The 18,542-nt window shown below is 41.6% G+C and overlaps 3 protein-coding genes across 3 annotated transcripts; 2 read left to right on the forward strand and 1 right to left on the reverse strand.

Moving 5' to 3' along the window:
• Positions 1-4,182: 4,182 nt before the first annotated feature.
• LOC120288576 (protein ACCELERATED CELL DEATH 6-like) lies at positions 4,183-5,165 on the forward strand. The gene is made up of 3 exons (XM_039302644.1): positions 4,183-4,467; positions 4,560-4,607; positions 4,695-5,165. Exons 1-3 carry the CDS (start codon positions 4,183-4,185, stop codon positions 5,163-5,165), a joined length of 804 nt encoding a protein of 267 aa, XP_039158578.1.
• Positions 5,166-8,789: 3,624 nt separating this feature from the next.
• On the reverse strand, positions 8,790-10,468 carry LOC104419916. The gene has a single exon (XM_010031749.3). The coding sequence runs from the start codon at positions 10,396-10,398 to the stop codon at positions 9,148-9,150; it is 1,251 nt and encodes a 416-aa protein (XP_010030051.2). The 5' UTR covers positions 10,399-10,468; the 3' UTR covers positions 8,790-9,147.
• A 5,282-nt stretch (positions 10,469-15,750) lies between these two features.
• On the forward strand, positions 15,751-18,414 carry LOC104419917 (3-hydroxyacyl-[acyl-carrier-protein] dehydratase FabZ). Its single transcript, XM_010031750.3, has 4 exons — positions 15,751-16,233; positions 16,351-16,411; positions 16,534-16,678; positions 17,883-18,414. Exons 1-4 carry the CDS (start codon positions 16,008-16,010, stop codon positions 18,138-18,140), a joined length of 690 nt encoding a protein of 229 aa, XP_010030052.2. The 5' UTR covers positions 15,751-16,007; the 3' UTR covers positions 18,141-18,414.
• Positions 18,415-18,542: the final 128 nt, after the last annotated feature.

Consider the following 18,542-nt stretch of genomic DNA (forward strand, 5'->3'; position numbering starts at 1 on the left):
ATCGGACCTGAAATGGGCTTGAATCGTAGACCTAATAATGGCCTCGGCACGCAGACACGAACCTGAGTAGATGCTAGCTAGTTATAAAAACATTTTCACGTTAATTCCAACAGAGGTCATTTAGTTAATTCAAATCAGAAATTATTAATGCGGATGCTGGCCATCCTATATGGCATGGCATGGCTGATGTTGATGTAGACAATTTTTTTTTTTAATTTTCAAATATTTTTCGAATTTTTTTGACTAATTTTTCTTTTCTTTTTTTTTCTTTCCCATCTTTTTCCCTTCTTATCTTTTTATTTTCCACTATGACCAACGAGGACTTCCGGAGCTTACCAGCCATAATGTAACAAAAAAAGAAAAGAAAAAAATCAATAAAAATTTGAAGAGTTTGAAAAAAATAATTTAAAAATGTCCATATTAGTGCAAGGCACATTATATAAGACGGTCAACATCTATGTCAATAATTTATAATCTAAACTGATAGGATGAATTCAATTAGTACTAATATGAAAATATTTAGAGCAAAATTGATCTGATTGAAAGATTTAGACTGAATTATACCAATGCAATATAGTCTTTTGTACTTCTTCCTCATTTTTTACATACACGAGTACCACGTGGCATCGCGCAATAGCATTTGTTTGCATCCTCTTTTGTGGAGAATGCAACAAATCATTTTCTATGATAAAGAGAATGCTTTCCTAGCAATTTAAAGTCCTATATGTCCGAAGAAAAAAAAATTCCTATATGCATTGGTTAAAATTTTTTAGCATAAAATATTTATATAACAATAGTTCGTTAGTGATGTTGATGGATATATTTAAGATATAAATGATCCAAACTTGAGAAAATATTAGTCAAACTAATCTTGTCACGTAAGTTATGTGTTACTTTACTCATTGATCGCTATGTGTTCGAGTGAGGCTCATTTTTGGATTTTCGTTTTTTTCCTCCTTCGGTACTCTCTCCTCTCACATTTTCTTTGATTTCTTTATGCCTCTTGATGCCATGGATGTGAATGAAATTTGGGTGTTTTGGGAAGGAGTTGAAGGAGCACTTCAAGGACCTCAAGTTCCCGCAAGGCGGAGCCCTCCGCCGCGGAATGGGAGGTGACTGACGGAGATGCTTCCCGTGGCGGGGCAGCAAAGATAGTTCGTCACACTTCAGCTCCTCGAGCCATGGATTCCCATTCTCGCAAGAAATCAAACCATCCTTTCACGATATGTCCTTTCCTCACCAAGAAATCCCTTTAAGACCCTGCAACTTATGCGTGTACATAGAATGCAAAGACAGGGCAGAGCACATACCCACGATAAATCAAGAGCAAAGATGGATGCTTTGTGCTTGAAAACAGGGGTTCACGCAATCATTCCTTTGATCTCGGTAACTTGGCTTATGCAACAGCACAGGGGGACTCCTTGCAAACGGGCAAGGTGTCCTTGAGACAGTTCAGATCTGGGCGGCAGCTCCTCAGTGGCCACCAGAGGAATAACAGGAGGCGGCAGCGGCTGCTCGAGGGCAACGACAGAGAGGGAAGAGTTGGAGGCATTGTACGTGTAGTGGAGGTGGAAGTGAAGGTGAGCGAGAGCGCCCCCGGGGGGTTGGGTTTGAAGAGAGAGGGGAAGAGAGAGAAAGAGAGACATATAAGTTATAACCACACATGTATATATACCGACGTGAGCCACCCTAGAATCTCCTACAAATAAAGAGACACACATATATAAAGACCTTAAATAAAAAATAAATAAAAAAAACTCTCCAATTAAGATCCTAATTGACAGTTCATGTTAATATAATCTTGGGCGTACGTTAGGTATCAAAATAGGTTTTATTTGACTCTTATTAGAGCTATAAGGGATGACGTTCATTTTTTACACTTGATTTTACAGTACTCGTACTTTAACTTTTATTCAACAGGAAATTCTCATATCTTCGTACACTTCAAGTTTAGACATATAGATTCGCATATAATTCAACCGAATTACTCTTTTGACCCAAAAAAAATAAAAAAAAACTGGATTATTCTTATATCTTCGTACATTTCAAGGTGAGTCGCGTTGGGGGTTGGGTTCATGTGAAAGCTTGACCTTTTATAAGAGTGAGTGCTCTCTCCCCTTCGCATTCTTACCAGACAAGGGGGAAAGAGATCAAGAAAGACTCCCCAGTCCCAAATGGATCACACGATAAGTATCGCCAGGAGTGTAACAAGGGCAACGCCAAACGAAAGGCTTGAAGAATTGAAAGCGAGAAACGTCTCGACTCTAGGTAACCAACAACCGTTCGAAGACCGTGATCTGAACAAAGTTATGGATCTTTACCTATATGAGGCCATGAGGGATGGGGACGTCAAGAAATTCATCAATACATTAGAAGAGGTGTCTGAGTCAAGGGGACTAGCTTTGTCGCTAATCTTCGACCAAGTCACCCCCTCCGGGAATTCATTGCTTCATGTAGCAGAAAGTTCTAGGAGTGAACATGTCGTGGAGCTCACGGAGCTCATTCTCGTTCATTCCCCTTGCCTCATGACCAGGAAAAAACTCCTCCGAGGATACTCTGCTCTATGCCGCCGTCCAAAATGGAAGGTTAAAGGCAACAAAAATGCTGATTCGCAAAGACTCAGAAATCATGTACCGGAAGAACAAGGATGATAAATCGCCATTGTATCTCGCAGCCGAAATCGCGCACGTGGAGAGTCTTTGACTTCTCTCGGAAGCTCCTGCTTGGGATGAAGCTTATGCGGTCAAGAAACAAAGCATTTAACCAGTTTTGGCCGCACTTGAGGGTGCGTTTGGTAACTATTTTATTTTTAGAAATAATTTTTGCTTAGAATTTTTTTTTTCCGTTCCTAGGAACAATTTTTGAAGTTTTAAAGACATTTGATAATGTTTAATTTCTAGAAGAAAAATGCATTTGGTAGGATTTTTTAATATTTTTAATATTTTTATTATTTTTCTCTCTTATTTTTCTTATTTTTTTTTTTCTTCTTCCAGTGACCGGCTTTGCGAGGTTCGAGAGCTCACCAAAGGCTTGCTTGGCCATCGAGAACCTCAACCTTTCAAATCTGAGCGAAGCCAAGCCTCGCCTAGCCACCGGCAAGGCTTGGCCTCACTAGACCAAGGTGAGTTCAAGCCTCGCCGGGTGGCAAAGTGAGGCTAGACTTCACCCTAGCCTAGAGAGGTTGAGGCTTGCGTGACCTGTGTGAGGCTAAGGCTCGCGGTGGCCAAGCGAGCCTCCAATGACCGCGGCGGTAGCCAATAGTGGCTGGTGACCGGTTGAGAGGAAGAAGAAGAAAGAAGGAGAAAAAAGACAAAAAAAGAAAAAGTTGGGCTTGATTATGAAATTGTTCCCGAGAACAAAAAATAATTTATTTCTACTTATTAATTTTGTCCCAAATTTTTTTCCTGAAAACAAAAATCAAATTTTTTTCCTGAAAACAAGAAAATGGATTTTTGTTCTCGAAAAAAATAATCAAATGGTTCTTTGTTTTGTTTTTTTTTTGGTTTCAGGAACCAAAAGAAAAAAGAAAAAAGAAACAGACACTATCTAAAGCGTTACCAAATGGGCCTAAATCTGCATTGTATCTGGCGGCCGAAGCCACGACGTGGAGATTCTTCGGCTTCTCTTGGAAGCTACTGCTCAGGATGAAGCTTATGCGGTCAAGATACAGGGCATGTCACCAGTTTTGGCTGCAATTGAGGGGGAATAAGGTAATGGATACTTTTATGTGTACTTCTAGTCCACAATTGTATTGATGTAAGCAAATAGCACTGCTTTTTTTTTTTTTTTTTTTTTTAAATTCATGTTCTTCCAATTTGGAGAGAACTTGATAATAGCTTTTGGTCAAAAGGCAAGTAACTCCGCAGGAGCCAACAGCAACAGTTATTTAACGAGTAAATTGCATCAACATAAAAAATGCTGTGGCCTATAATATCAGGTATATTGGAAGAAATTATAAATAGGCTTCCGAAGTTACTTCACGTGCGCGATGAAGATGGGGGTACACCACAGCACTTTGCAGCATCGGTTGGAAATGCCAGGGCAGTGCATGTCCTGCTGGAAAAATGCCCTTTTCTCGCCCTTCAAACGGACTAAAACGGCTCCTATCCGATTCACATCGCTTGCGAAGGTGGTAAAGTCGACATAATCCACGAGTTAGTGAAAACATCCGACCTGGCAGAGATGAAAAACAAAAAGAGCGAGAATATTCTTCATGCTACAGCCAAGGGTGGGGATAACAACACTGTCCAATGCATACTCAAGGAATGCGGTGAGCCCGTCTTCAAGAAGCTGGCGAATTTGAAAGATATCAGTGGAAACACACCCCTTCATTTGGCATCGATGAACAACCATTGCCAAGTTATGCTCTCTTTGGTGAGGAACCAAAGAAGTGACGTCAAGCTTCTGAACAATGACAAAATGACCGCCCTGGATGTGGCCATGAATCCCGAAAGCTGGTCATCGCCGGTAGTGCAATTCTGGTTTCAGGCTGGTGTTTACCATTAATTGAATCGCTATACTCTTTATTGATGACTGATTCTCTGATTTGCCATTTGTAGTTACTAGCACGTGCAATTTTATTTAAAGCTGGTGTCCGTATAAGGCAGGTGCGTTCCCAAGAGAACGATGGTTTGGAGCAAGCAAGTCACCTCGTGCTGAATGGATCAAGAACCGGGTTGACACTCAATTGCTAGTGGCCACTCGTGGCCACAGTCACGTTCACTGCCGGCTTCACCTTGCCTGGTGGATATAATGCTTCCGGTGATCCACACCCAGGAACAGCAGTCATTCTGCACAACCCTGTGTTTCAGGTTTTTGTAATTTCGGACATGTTAGCCATGCATTGTTCCATCCTTGGGGCCGTAAGCCTCCTCTGGGCTCACAGCAGTGATCCCAACGTAGCAGAAGAAAGTTACCTCTTACGAGCGCTACTATTGTTGATGGCTCTCTCCTTCACGACGGTGGCATTTTGTGCAGCCGTAACGGTAGCAGTGAGCAAACTTATATGGCTCACGACCCTTGTTGTGTACCTGACATGCGTTTACCTCCCAATATGCGTACTGGCTTTAGCAGCCTTTATATTCCCACAATCCCCACCTGCTAAGCTTCTATTTTTCATTTATTATCTAGCTATGACCAACCAGGATCACCAGTCCGGCGATTAGTCAAAAGATCTACTGGCTACTTTTCCAGGTTGAGTTACAGATTTGTAGCCAGCTTTTCGTTCTCCAAGATTTTCTGGCGAGTCCATTCCTAGCCGAAGCATCGTAGATGGGCGATAGGAATTTCCCGTGATGAAAAGGTTCGGAAGCCATTGCCGTTTCAATTTTTCTTTATCTGCTCACAAATCCAGTAATCGTACTTGCAGGCCGGAGGTCAAGGGATTTTCAGTTGATTTTTTACTTATTTTTTGGTCGGGAAGAGACTTTCAGTTGATTCACCAGCATATATTGTGTCAAGCCGACTTTAGTTTAATTAGAATGCGCATAAAAATGTGGTTATTTTCGCTTGTAATGTATCCAGAACTTGTTTGTCAGATTTTATAAATTATTGGAAGATAATCCCGATATTTTCCATATCTTTCTTGATTCTCTATATTTCCCAGATTTGTACATTATATCCCTTTTATTGTGCATATTATGAACCTAATTGATTATAAAATTATATTGTAATACATGTTACCTTAATTAGTTATCTTGTAAAGATTATAGACAGGCTTATTTTTTCATCATTATGAAATTTACAGAAATGACATAATTCTCTTTTCGTATATTCTTATCTTATTATTAGAGTTCTTGTTTTTTAAGAAAGCTTACCATGTCTTTTTACAAAGTGCTCATAGCAATGTTGGTCATACTGTTTCAACACATTTTATTACTCCTTTTGAAAAACCAACGCTACTATCAAAATCGTCACACCATCCTCAAACAAGCTAGATGATAAAATTTCATTGTGTTATGATATCGCATGCAGCCTCACCTACCATCACACATCATTTCAATTTGGATACACGCACCAGAAGTTTTGCACATGTACCATTGACATCTTTAACGTGTTAGCTAGCCCGAGTGATCCATGTCACCTTCCACTTCATCCACAACCTCATTTGCCACGTCATGGGAAACCTCACCCGCGACATTAGTTGCCGCACCAATGGCCACATCATCAGACCCGTTAAACTCGAGCGCTTCTTCTTGCCACGTTATTAGAGCAACGTAAGCTTTTTGTCACATGGTGCGCCACATCAGTCGGTTCGCTCCTTAGCCAAACCGACCGGTTTGCTTTGCTTGCTAGACCATTTGCCTCACCTGCCAGACAGGTTCAGCACCTTAATTCCTCCGAATCGATTATTTTCAGACCGGTTCTTGAGATACTTACGGCGTGCTCGGCCTATTTCTAGCTTGGTTTCTCCATATTTGTCCTCTAAGATGTTGTTTGCTTATTTACCATTTTTCACTGCTAAATTGCACGTAATGGGTAAATTGGGAGATTCACCACGCATTCGGACCATTTTGAAGGGATCAAACTAAATGTTGTGGACTCAAGAAATATGAAAGAACGCAAGGTTTGGCATTATATCGGTGGCGATATTCGAGAGACTGCTAAGACTAATGGTGAGATTAAGGACAAATTTGTTAAATGTTTGGCGTGAAATAGCAAGAATCATCGTATCCTAATTTACTTTTGAAACACTCCGGTTCCATCTATCGGACTTCAATATGGTCACATCAATACAATAAAGGAAGCCAGTGATCTGCTTGCCAGCCGATAATCTACTTTAGAAATTGCCCATCAATATTAGTTTAACGAGAATCCACATCACATGCGTGATGAGACAGGTTAATTTGTTAATGATTTTTTTATCATCCATGCATCCTATTTGTGGATCAATCCATTCATCGGCACACTAGTCGTTGATCATCCAAGGAGTAAAATGATGCACCTGGGAAATATATGCACCACGGCCCGATCTCACTCATAAATGACCTCGATCGACTGATCAGCCTGCAATAAGACAGCGAGGTCTTCGTCTTCGTGAGCTCAGCTCAGTTCAACTAAAAGTCAATCAAGAGGCTAAACTCAATCTATCTTTCCGGCTTTGCAGGTTACCTATTCAGGATAGGTTTGTTCCCCACACAGGGTTGAGAACTGAACTGTACCGACTAACATGCATATTTGAACTATCATTTCTTGCATACTGATCACATTGACTTCCAACAAGCCAAAAATATAGCAAAACTTACATAAATACTTGCCAGAGCAGAAATTGATGAGCCAAAACTGACCATTGGCTTACCAAGCCTCTATCACACAGTAGAAATTACATCAATCGGCAGGAAGATAGTTCATCGCAGGTCTAAGAGAGCAGAAGCTTTACTTTAAATTGTATATCCATCAATAGATCAACGACTTCTCCATTCTCTCAATAGAATGTGCAATTCTTCTCTCTTGCTTAGATTGAATGGTAAAACCCCTTCTCTTAACAACTCATCCGCACGTAAGCATAGAATTACAAGACAACTCAGTAGAGACTAAACCAGTTAATAAATAGACTCTATTTTCTTTTTTTCTTGGGTCCACCCTACTCTATCCAGAAATGTTCTTCCATTAGATGCACTAAAACTCTTTGGCCTAGAATTTGGAAGGATTAACTTCTCAACTAAATTAAATTTCTCTGTCACTTGGTTCATTTAAACCCGACCCCCTCCATTCCCCTGAGACAGAGTTTCATGATAAAAAATATACAGTCCAGCTCAAGTGAATTTCTGAGCAGGATGATGCAGTTATTTATCCACAATTCTATCTATCTAGAATTAATTGAATATCCGGAATACATATGAAGAGCCACTGCTTAAATTGTTCAAACTATCCTATCCAGCAACAACAAATAAAAAAATTACCATTCAGCGATGATGAACCTCCACGAAAGAATTGTCGATTAACAAGAAATTTGTATAACCAATCAGTAAATTACAAATTTTCAAAGACCACAAATTAACAGCAACTCGTCCTTCCATCACTCCTTTCCAGGCACCACAAATTCATGGCAACGACTATAATGCTTCAGCCTAGCTCATAGATCTGTAAAATGCCAATCTCACAGTTCACAAGAATACGATTACCAGTAAATGGATCTCATTTTATTCTGGAGTCAAACTGAATTCTCACGGACACACTCTTACACATAGTGGAACAACAAACATGTCATTGCGAAAAATACGTAGCTCAAGTACATAAAACAGGGTAAGACAATAGTCCAGAAAACTTTATCCTTTTTTTTTCCCCTGCTGGGAAATATGTATTCCTCCAATTAGAGACCAGACTACAGGGACTAATGCGTGCTTTACCCACAACCGACCTAACAGAACAAGAAAATGAGTCAGAAGTAAAAGGTAAACCAACATAGGAATAAGTTAAAGCCCAATTGCATAAGGAATGAGCTACCCCATTCATGTCCCTCCGAACCCCATCCATGGAGACAATTCCCTGGGACATATTATTCAGAAGACCTTATCATAACTTAGAAGGCAACGGTGCCTTTTCTGAGAATATACAGTTATGTTCCCTTCACAACTGAATCAGAAAAAGAGAGACAGACGGATCTTCTAATACTAGACTATAATTTATATAATGGGCAAGGAGCAGCATTCAGGAAAAATTGTAGCATAGGGACGCTAATTACAAGGAAAGACCTACCCTCTAAATTATGGATCAACACAAATAAACATCAAATAATCAACTTTATAAGCAGCAAATGGCATCAATTTGCAAAGAAACCACGTAACCGATAGAAGGAAGAATAAGCCAGCACTTTGGCATGACGAAAGGATAATCCTCGCATAGCATGACAACTAGTGATGGACAAAAAAAGAAAAGTACATGTGTTTCATGGATTACAGACAAAACATTTTGGTAAGCATCAAGGAAGTGCATCCAAGCACAGCAGAAGATTGCAAACTCTCTAAAACAAAATATAAGGGGCAGAACCCCATTCATATGTATCAGCAGATGAACTTTTCACGTCTATCAATACGAACATACCAGTTCAAGAACCTACACACGATGCTCTGTGAACTATTTGATTTTGAGCTGTCTATACAAGAACATCCAACACTGGCAAAAGTAAACCGCCCACCAAAATAATTATCACTTGGACACCAAAAGAATCTCAGGCTTCTTAGCTTTGCTCGGCGTGTTAGCATTTGAAGATGCATTTGCAGCCGCCGCAGCTGCAACCGCTTTCACAGCCTCACGCGCCCTCTTGTCAAGTTGAATGAGACTCCTCGTAGCCAAGATTGCCTGGGGAACCAAATCATGAGAAGCCCTCGCATATAAACTCCTGACCGCAACCGAAGCCGCATCCTTGACTTCCTTTGCGTTCAAAGGAGCCAACAAACAGTGGCCCAAGATCCTCAACACAGGTTGCAGAAGCTCCCAAGGGAGCGGGATTCTCGCACCCTTTGGCTCCAAATTCACACCGTACTCTTCAATTGCCAAGTTCCTAACTACCTCCACAACCCCATCGATCTCGATCTCATCCTCACTGCCATTCCCATCCTCCAAAGCCCTGAACCCATCAACTTTTTCCTCATCACCATCAAACTGCCTCCTGCAAGAGCAATCCTGCCCCGCCCAAGCCGCCGCGAACCGGCAAAGCTCGAGCTTTGACCACGAGGGCATCTGAGAGATCTGCTTATAATAACAATCCAGAGCTATTCCCAAGATCGCGGCCCTCTTCGTAGACTTCACCGCAACCTGCGGCTCAAGGGGGGGCCACAGGACCCCGGCGGAGGCACGGGACGGCGGCCCCGGGGATCGGGTGCGCGGGGTGTGGTAGAGAGAGGGCTGGGAGAGGTCCGGGATCGCGACCAGCGAGGGTTTGCCGGCGCGGGCCTTGCATTCGGAGGAATAAATGGCGAGGAGGACGGCCTCGAAGCCGGCGAGGGAAGGGGAGGGATCGGAGTGGATGCGGGAGAGGTAGAGGCCGGCGAGGAGGGGCAAGAAGGAGAAGACGACGAGACGGAGGTCGGGATCGGAGGAGAGGAAAGTGTCGTAGAGCCAGTGGCAGAGAGGGTCGGAGCCGGAGCCCGAGAGCGGGTCGGAGAGGGCGGCGGAGAGGGCGGAGTAGACGGGGGAGGAGGAGAGGAGGGAGAGGGCGGGGCGGTCGGAGTCGGTGAGGGAGGACAGGGGTAAGGAGAGGATGGAGGACAGGGACTCGATGCGGGCGCGGGCCTTGGAAATGGACTCCCACCAGGAGTGCATCGGGTCGTCGGTGGCGCCGGTCGCGGCGGTGGCGACGGCGGCGGCGGCGGTGGCGACGGCGGTCAAGGAGTTCGGGGCGACGGAAGAGGCGGAGGAGGAGGAGGAGGAGGGCGAGGCGTTGCGCTGGATGTCCATGGCGTCTTCTTCCGTTGGAATCGACGGGAATGGCGTGAGGAGAGATCGGAGATGGAACTGTGGATTTTGAGTTGAGGACGATGACGACGATGGTTTTCGGGTTCGGGGATTTCCTTCGGGTTCGGGCCATCCGGCCCTCTGCAGAGAGGCCCAAGGGTCATCCTCAGGCCCAAAAGGGAAAAAAAAAGGGCTAATACTCTGAAAAAATTTCAAACTAATACTTATAAATTTACCATAAATTAAAAACTGATGCACATATGAAAAATGCACCCCCAATGACCACAAAAAGGCCCAAAATGATACATTTGTGAACAAATTTATCCCAAACCAATTTCTTTGATTGCCAAAAACTGTCAGTTAGATTGGATTAATATCACAAAAAATCGCAAAAATTATACAATTGTGACATATGAATAATAAAATCTCATCTTTACCAAAATAAAAACAATAATAAAATAAAATAAAATCTCAAACCGGTATACTAGTTAATTGTCACGCGCCATCAAACTTAATAATTTAAAAGTAAAATTTAAAGGAAACTAATAGAGGGTAAAATTGTCATAAGTGCACCAATTTTGAGTAAATTTATCAAATATGTATCAATTTGGAATTTTTTATGATCAAAAAATTAGTTTAAAATAAATTTGTCATATGTATACTAGTTTGAGATTTTTCAGAGTATTAACCTAAAAAATAATGAGGCTGACAACTTGTGTAGTTTTATTGTATACGTATGATTGTGTGTGCTATTTGGTGGTGGCGAGCGAGCCAGGATGATGGTGGCGGCAGCGGTTGCTTATTATATCCTGGTGGTGTTCGAGGGCGGCAGTGCCAACTAGTGGCCGGCATTGGGAATGTGGTTGGGAGAACTTTCTTTATACGGGTTTCTAATGTTAAAGATTTTGACCGTTTTAATGTTGCATTATATTAAGAGGACACTAGGATGCTAATCTAGACATTTAAAGGCTGTCCAACGATATTAATGCACGCATCTTAATTATTCTACTAATTACGGTGCCAATTCGATATGAGCCTCTTTCAGTGTGAGTTGACTTAGAGCTTGATTTTAACTTACCCATATTACGACCTATATATAGTGAGTTGGGTGGAATGTGCTCCTTAACATTTTAAAACACAAGTTGTAAACTTATTCACAAAAATAAAGCCATTTTTTAACCCAAAATCACCTTAGCTAAAGTCGACATGACACAATTATACAAAAAAAAAAAAAAATCCAAAAAGCCTTAAATTTATTGTACGACAACTAATTTAATTTTAAATGTTTCAATTATGTCAATTTAATTCTAATTTTTTTAATGATTTGCTAGTGTATTCCCTTTGGCCAATTTTATCTAATATCCTAGGTGGTTCAGTTCTAAAGTAAACAATTTTTGTAATATTTTTTAAATTTTCTGAAAACTGGTTTTTAATTTTTTTTTTCCTTTCTCTCCTTTTATCCTTCCTTTTTATTTTTCCTAATTCCCTCTATTAGTCAGGGCTACAAAAATGGCTAGCGATGGTTGGTGAAGGTTGTTGGCCACAAGTAAGGCTTCATGGTCCTCGCTAAATCTAGGTGAGGGTTGAGATGCCCTTAGTTGCCTCTACTAGCCACTAAGTTAGGTTTTGTGAGCCCTCGGAATGGTTGAAAAGGGTGTCATGGCTCTCATTAGCACTTGCCCAATGGGCAGTAGGGGTTGTCGAGCCTCATCCAATGTGACTAGTAGGCCCTTGTCGACCATTAACAATAGAAAAGAAAGAATGAAAAAAATTGATAAAAAATTCATAGATTTTTTAAGAAGATTGTGAAAATTATTCATGTCAATATCAATTATGCCATAAAGGATATCTAATATTCATGTAAATGATTTTCGACCAAAATTGATTGAAAGAACTATATTGGCAAATCATAAAAACGTTTAAAATTAATCGACACAATTAAAATGCTTAAAATTGAACTAGCCGTTGTATAAAAGATTTATGACTCTTTTTTACAATTATATGCAAACAAATGAAAGAAAAATAAGAAGGCAAAAGGTTGAAGACTCGAAACTGAAGAGAATAATGGCAAAAGATCTTAACCTTTTTTCATATCATTGCACATGTAACATCATATTAAGATGGCATGTAGGATGTAGGATGCAGGAAGCTAATTTTGACGTTTAATGGCTATCTAACGATATTAATTTGCGCATCATAATTTTTCTACCGATAGGTTATGGAAGTGTTGCATCGAGTCATAATTGAAAATCCGATATGATTTATTAAAAATAAATTATTAATTAAATACATATCGAGTAAAAGTTAGACTTGCCAAACATGTGAATTAGGTTGGGTTTGGGTCGGGTTATAAATAGTTCGACCCGAATTGATAATAATTGAACTTTTATAATGATTTAATTTATCAAGATATTTTAAAATGACCTAAGAAAAGCAAACATAATAGTTAATCAAAGATGGATTGCTAGAAATGGCAGCAGAGAGTCTCATTAATTCATAACTCACAATACGGGAAGGTTAATAGTAAATTTTTGGGCATTACAATAAACAAAAAAATATATATATATATGGGAAAATTTCAAATAGGGACTCAAAGTGACCCCATTTTCTCAAAAGAGGACCCAAAGTGAAATTTGTCTCAAATAAGGCCCCAAAGTAGTCATTTAGTATCAAAAAGGACTGACTTGCCGGCCGCGAACCGATGCATTTTCAATGCGTATTCCGACACAGTGGGGTATTTTTGTCCAAAAATATTATCTTTTTGTTTTCCTTCTTTTGTTCATCTTCTTCCCGATCTACCCATGGTGTTGTCCCTGTTCATCGTCTTCTTCGTCGAAGATAGGCATTGCCCAAATCAAGGACACCGGAAGTGGGGAAGGGCCAGCAAAGGTCGTGGGACCGGCGTGGGTCAGCCTCACCTGAGGCCAACGAGGGCTCAACACCCATCGCCGGCGGCGGGCGTTGCGCCGAAGCGAGGCTTGCGGAGCCCTCGCCGCCCTACCAAGTGGTCGGCCGAGCCCTTGCCGGCCTCGCCGAACTTACTGCGAGGACGAAACCGCCCGCAATGGAGTCTTCTTCTTCTTCCTCCTCTTCATCTCCGCTTCCCCTGCACGGAGCGACCTGGACGTGCTCTCTCGAACCGCCATGGTCGGGCCTCCCTCCGCCGCCATCGGCGACTGGGTCGACTCCTCCTCCTCCTTCTCGCCGCCGCCCTTTCCGCATTGCTCCTTCACCAAAGTCACGTGCGACGCCGGCTCGTGGGTTGTCTCTCTCAACATCACATCCGTCGGCCTCTCGGGCTACATCCCCACCTGAAATCGGCCTTCTCCGCGACCTCGTCAACCTCACGCTCACCACCGACAACCTCACCGGGACCCTCCCGCCGGAGCTCGGCGGCCCCACCTCCCTCCGATTCCTCAACCTCTCAGGGATCTTCCCAAAGCAAAGTCCCGGGCGATAACCCAGCTCAAAGAACTCCACTTGGGCAATGACACAAGTTAACGGGGCCGCCCCCGGAGATGGCGGGGCTCAAGAAGCTGAAGTGGCTCGATCTCGCCGGCAATTACTTCACCGGCGAGATACTGGAGGTTTGCTCGCAGATGGAGAAGATGAACTGGGGAAAAGGAAAATGAAAAGAAAATATTTTTTGGACGAAAATACCCTGATTAGGTCGCCGGAATACGCATCGAAATGCATCGTTCACCGGCCGGCGAGTCAGTCCTCTTTGAGACTAAATGACTACGGATCCTTATTTGAGGCAAGCTCCACTTCAGTCCTTTTTGAGAAAATGAAGTCATTTCGGGTCCTTATTTGAGATTTTCCTATATATATATATATATCTTTTGAAAAGAAAAGCAATCATTACTTTGAGTTACCAAGCTTTCGGACCTAGCATTGTCTCCAAAAGAAAATAGTATTCAAAAATCCATATAGTAAAGTCTTAAAAGTTTATTCAATTTTGAATCCAATTTTCATAAAAATGTTTTTACATTTTTTATGCTAAACTAATTCTAAACTAGAATTAACATTAGAATATAGTAAAAGTACTCATAATCCAATTTCTACATTTTTTCCTGAATTTTTCAAGATTTATTCATTTTTTTATTCTGAAAATGGGGAGTTGGATTGGGTGAGGAGACCATACCTTATGTCAATTTTGTAAAGACAAGCACCAATTATGTTAAACATGTTTTTCCAAAAAGACCTTAATTCTCCTTTTGTTCTCGGAACAAATAAGTAAGTTTTTTTTTTTTTTTACTTCTTATTTTTATTCTAAATCTATTCCCGATTTGTTATGGGGAATAAAACACTTAATTATCAAATGGATTTATATTATTTTTCTATTTTGGAGAACAAAAGAACAAAAAAAAAAAAAGAGAAATAAAAACGTCACCAAACAAAATCTTAGAGTACTCACAAGTGAAAGTGGTAACATGGGCCTTGAACTCACTTTTAATTTATATTTGGCAGGCTGGGTGGAATATGGTTGCCCATAAACATGGCTACTGCCATAAAAGAAGGGTTTATAAAAGAAAAACCCAATTAAACATGGGTACTGCTGCTGCAGCCGTACTGGTGAGTGGTGAGTCTGAAATGGACCCAATTTTTCAACCCAAAACCACCTTAGCTGAATTTGACCAAACAAAATTCAGCTAGCTGAAAAAAGTTAGGAAAAAATAAATCGAAGAAGGCAGAAGGTCGAACGCTCAAAATCGTCCTGGGGGTACATCGACGTTGGTAACGTTGAATATGGAGGAGTATCTCAGCGGTCGCCTCAAGGGCCACAATTGGAAACGTCGTTAGTAGTGTTTGGTGTTCCACTTATCTGTTACACAAATACGATGTAGTTCCGTCTATTTGTTTTCTTTTTTCGATTCTTATTTTTTATTTATTGCAATTCAGATTTACCCTTCTCATTATTTCTTGTCATCGTTTTTCCAAGTCATCAATTTCCATTTTCACGTAGTCATGTTCAAAACGTGAGTTATTGGGGCGGGTGTAGATTGGACTTGGGTTGGAGGAGTGGGTACAAATCACATTAATTGTCCATCATGAGATGCGTTTCTACTTCGAGCTACCTGTTTTTCTTTTCCAGTGACTAGAGAATCTGCGTATCATATCAATAGCCTGAAAAACCTAAATAACGGGAGGTAAATTCTGGGGACAACACATGCTAGTCACCACACACGTACCACTGGATAAGTCACATTGCGACGCTCGGGAATCGAACTCCTCTCCTTGCATTAGGGGAGAAACTCGCCACCAGCATCCTGTTTGTTACCTCTAGTCGCTCCATTCGAAGCGACGAATTTTAAGGAAATCACTAGGCATTAAGTTCACGCGACGTGATTGAATAAGTGATGAAACCGTAAGGGAGAGAAGCTTCGGAATCTCCGTCCCGACGACTCCGCGGTCTCTCTTTCTCTCTCTCATGCATAAGTACAAACACTGAGCGAGCAAACGTTGTTACTCTTGTTGTTGTTCTTGCCTACTCTGATCTAATCTAAAACCCAAACACAACTTCCCCTCCTCGTATCTGTCGCCCAAATTTCACCCGCCCCCCCTTCATAAATCCTCAAACCCATCGCTCCACGCCCGACCCATCACCCGCAATGGCAGCATCGGCTCTCTCCGGTTCGTTGCTTTCTTCTTCTTCGTCGTCGTCGTCGTCGTCGTCTTCTTCCCTCGCTCCCCGCCGATCGGTTGTGTCGCCGCCGGCCTCCGTTCAGTTCCGTCCCAGGTTCGGCGCCGCCTCGAAGACTGCGGGCCGCCGTTTCGCGGCTCGTTGCTCGCTGGGCGCAGCTCAAGATCCCAAGGACGACACTCCCATCGAATTGAGTGGGTTAACTTCTTTGAGATCTTTCTTTTACCCTTTTCGTTATCGAGTTGCAAGAATCGCGATTTGCTTTTCAAAGATCGTGTTGGTGACTGTTGCATTTTTCGTGTCCGGCACAGAATATGCTGCATTTCCGACGGTGATGGATATCAACCAGATTCGCGACATTTTGCCTCACAGGTGAATGCGTCTTTCCGCAGGTTTCGGTTTCTCCGAGGAAAAAGAACGGCTTTTGTGGTCGCGGGTGTCTCTTTTGATGTGATAAGAAAGTTAGAACTCTTTTCCTTTTTGATATGATTTAGGTTCCCATTTCTCCTAGTGGATAGAGTGATTGAACACAATCCTGGAGTTTCCGCTGTTGCTATCAAGAATGTGACTATTAACGACAACTTCTTTCCTGGGCATTTTCCCGAGAGGCCAATCATGCCTGGTGTTCTCATGATCGAGGTAAAACCCTCTGCTCTCTTGTGCCTTTCGTTATTGTTTATCTTTTGCTTTAAATTTCATTAAAGTACTGGCGAGATATTAAAGTGGTTTGCGTTAAGTCGAATGAAATTTCTTCTGATGTATTGCAATGCCGAGTAATTGGTGACGGCTGGCACTCTTTCTCAAAGATGATGTCGTGTCTTCAGTCCAAAGTTGTTCTTGTTCGGACAGTCTTTGGCACGAAGTGCCAATTATCCATTTCAGGTTTCTCGAGTTGGGTTTTTCTTGAAGATCTGTAATCAAAATGCATTAGTCACCAGCAAATCTTATATCCATGTACCCTTATTGGATAAATTGTGCTATGAAATGATGGATCCACTTAACATTGCCTAACGTGCGACTTGAAGAGGCCAAGTTCCTACTCGCATCGTATCAACTTTGACATCCTTGGTTATTGTTGTCAGTATGAATTTCCTTGTGTTGTTTATCATTGTCTTTAAAATTTGGAAAGCCAAGCAAGACAGTAGTGGCAGCCTGGCCAGAGCTTGGACCTTGCATATGGGAAGCCACTTCAGTGAGCCTACAATCTGCTTTATGTATTACATTTTAAGCCCTTAAGCTTAGTAATTCACTATATCAGCCAAGAGTAATGTTTCTGACCACATCTCTGCTACTGATATTTACCATCACCTGAGCAACCCTCTTTAGCAACCTAAGGGTAAGTTTATCGAATTCTTTCTTAGTGAAGGAATTAAATGGTAGGGCCTAAGCGTTATTTCTCCTGAAATATGTCATCTGATTTTACACGCGGCCAATCCATTGTGATAAAGCAGAACATCATTTTTAACCAGATGCCAGTAGCTATCCTTTGCCCTGGCTGTTTACCTGCTGGGAGGTTTTGCAAATCTTGAGGACCATTTTTGTTGCAGATTCTACATGAATTAGTCTTTAGTCAAGCATTGACCATAGAAATTACTTAGCTTCTATAGGAATTTAAATGGACTGAATATCTTATGACTTCTGTACTACAAGAGATATCGCTAGCCTTGTCAAATCTTTAGTTGGTGACTCTGAAATTCCCATTAGAAATTGTCTTGGAGTTAGAAATACATGTTTCTTCTGACACAAGTTACTACAAGTGTCATTATTTTCGGGAAGATACTGACATTTTGGGGAGGTTTTACATCCACGATAAAGACAATGATGCACTTTGTTGGTTGTCCAGGCAATGGCACAGGTCGGTGGCTTGGTTATGCTACAGCCAGAGGTGGGAGGCTCTCGTGAGAATTTCTTCTTTGCTGGAATTGACAAAGTAAGATTCCGGAAGCCCGTCATTGCAGGTGACACCCTAGTTATGAGGATGACACTTGTCAAGCTACAGAAGCGCTTTGGAATTGCAAAGATGGAAGGGAAAGCTTATGTCGGGGGTGAAGTGGTCTGTGAGGGCGAATTTTTGATGGCTACTGGCGCTGGCAGTGAATAATCTGTAGTTTTTGAGTGGTCTCTTGTCATGGCTGTGTCTAGGATAAATTTTTCTTCTCGGTGGAAGCGTTTAAGATAATTTAGCCAATCTCTTGTTCTGATTTCTTCTAGTGAAACTCAGGAGAGCCTCTTTCTGAAGGGAAACTTATCACTCATGGATTCCTTGTCTACTTTTATATTTTTGTGCTTTTGCCAGTAGATGAAATTTTTTCTCTCTCCTTTGTTATGGGATAGGTAATCATGATCTAACGTTTTATTGTCCATTGAACGTTGAATTGTCTATCCTACCCTACTCCAACAGTCTATTTTAAGTAATGTTTTCGCATTTAAGACTTATCAGATTAATCTGTTTTTTACTTTCTATAATTTGGCCGAGACGGTGTCAGAAGAATCTGTCGAAATT

Source organism: Eucalyptus grandis, chromosome 9, assembly GCF_016545825.1.
Source record: "Eucalyptus grandis isolate ANBG69807.140 chromosome 9, ASM1654582v1, whole genome shotgun sequence".
Lineage (NCBI taxonomy): Eukaryota > Viridiplantae > Streptophyta > Magnoliopsida > Myrtales > Myrtaceae > Eucalyptus > Eucalyptus grandis.

Coding starts and splice junctions, on each gene's coding strand:
- LOC120288576 (XM_039302644.1), top strand. CDS start 4,183: ATGAAAAACAAAAAGAGCGAGAATATTCTTCATGCTACAGCCAAGGGT. Junction 4,468..4,559: donor CCGAAAGCTGGTCATCGCCG/GTAGTGCAATTC, acceptor TGCCATTTGTAG/TTACTAGCACGTGCAATTTT. Junction 4,608..4,694: donor CTGGTGTCCGTATAAGGCAG/GTGCGTTCCCAA, acceptor CTCAATTGCTAG/TGGCCACTCGTGGCCACAGT.
- LOC104419917 (XM_010031750.3), top strand. CDS start 16,008: ATGGCAGCATCGGCTCTCTCCGGTTCGTTGCTTTCTTCTTCTTCGTCG. Junction 16,234..16,350: donor CGACACTCCCATCGAATTGA/GTGGGTTAACTT, acceptor TGTCCGGCACAG/AATATGCTGCATTTCCGACG. Junction 16,412..16,533: donor CGCGACATTTTGCCTCACAG/GTGAATGCGTCT, acceptor GATATGATTTAG/GTTCCCATTTCTCCTAGTGG.
- LOC104419916 (XM_010031749.3), bottom strand. CDS start 10,398: ATGGACATCCAGCGCAACGCCTCGCCCTCCTCCTCCTCCTCCTCCGCC.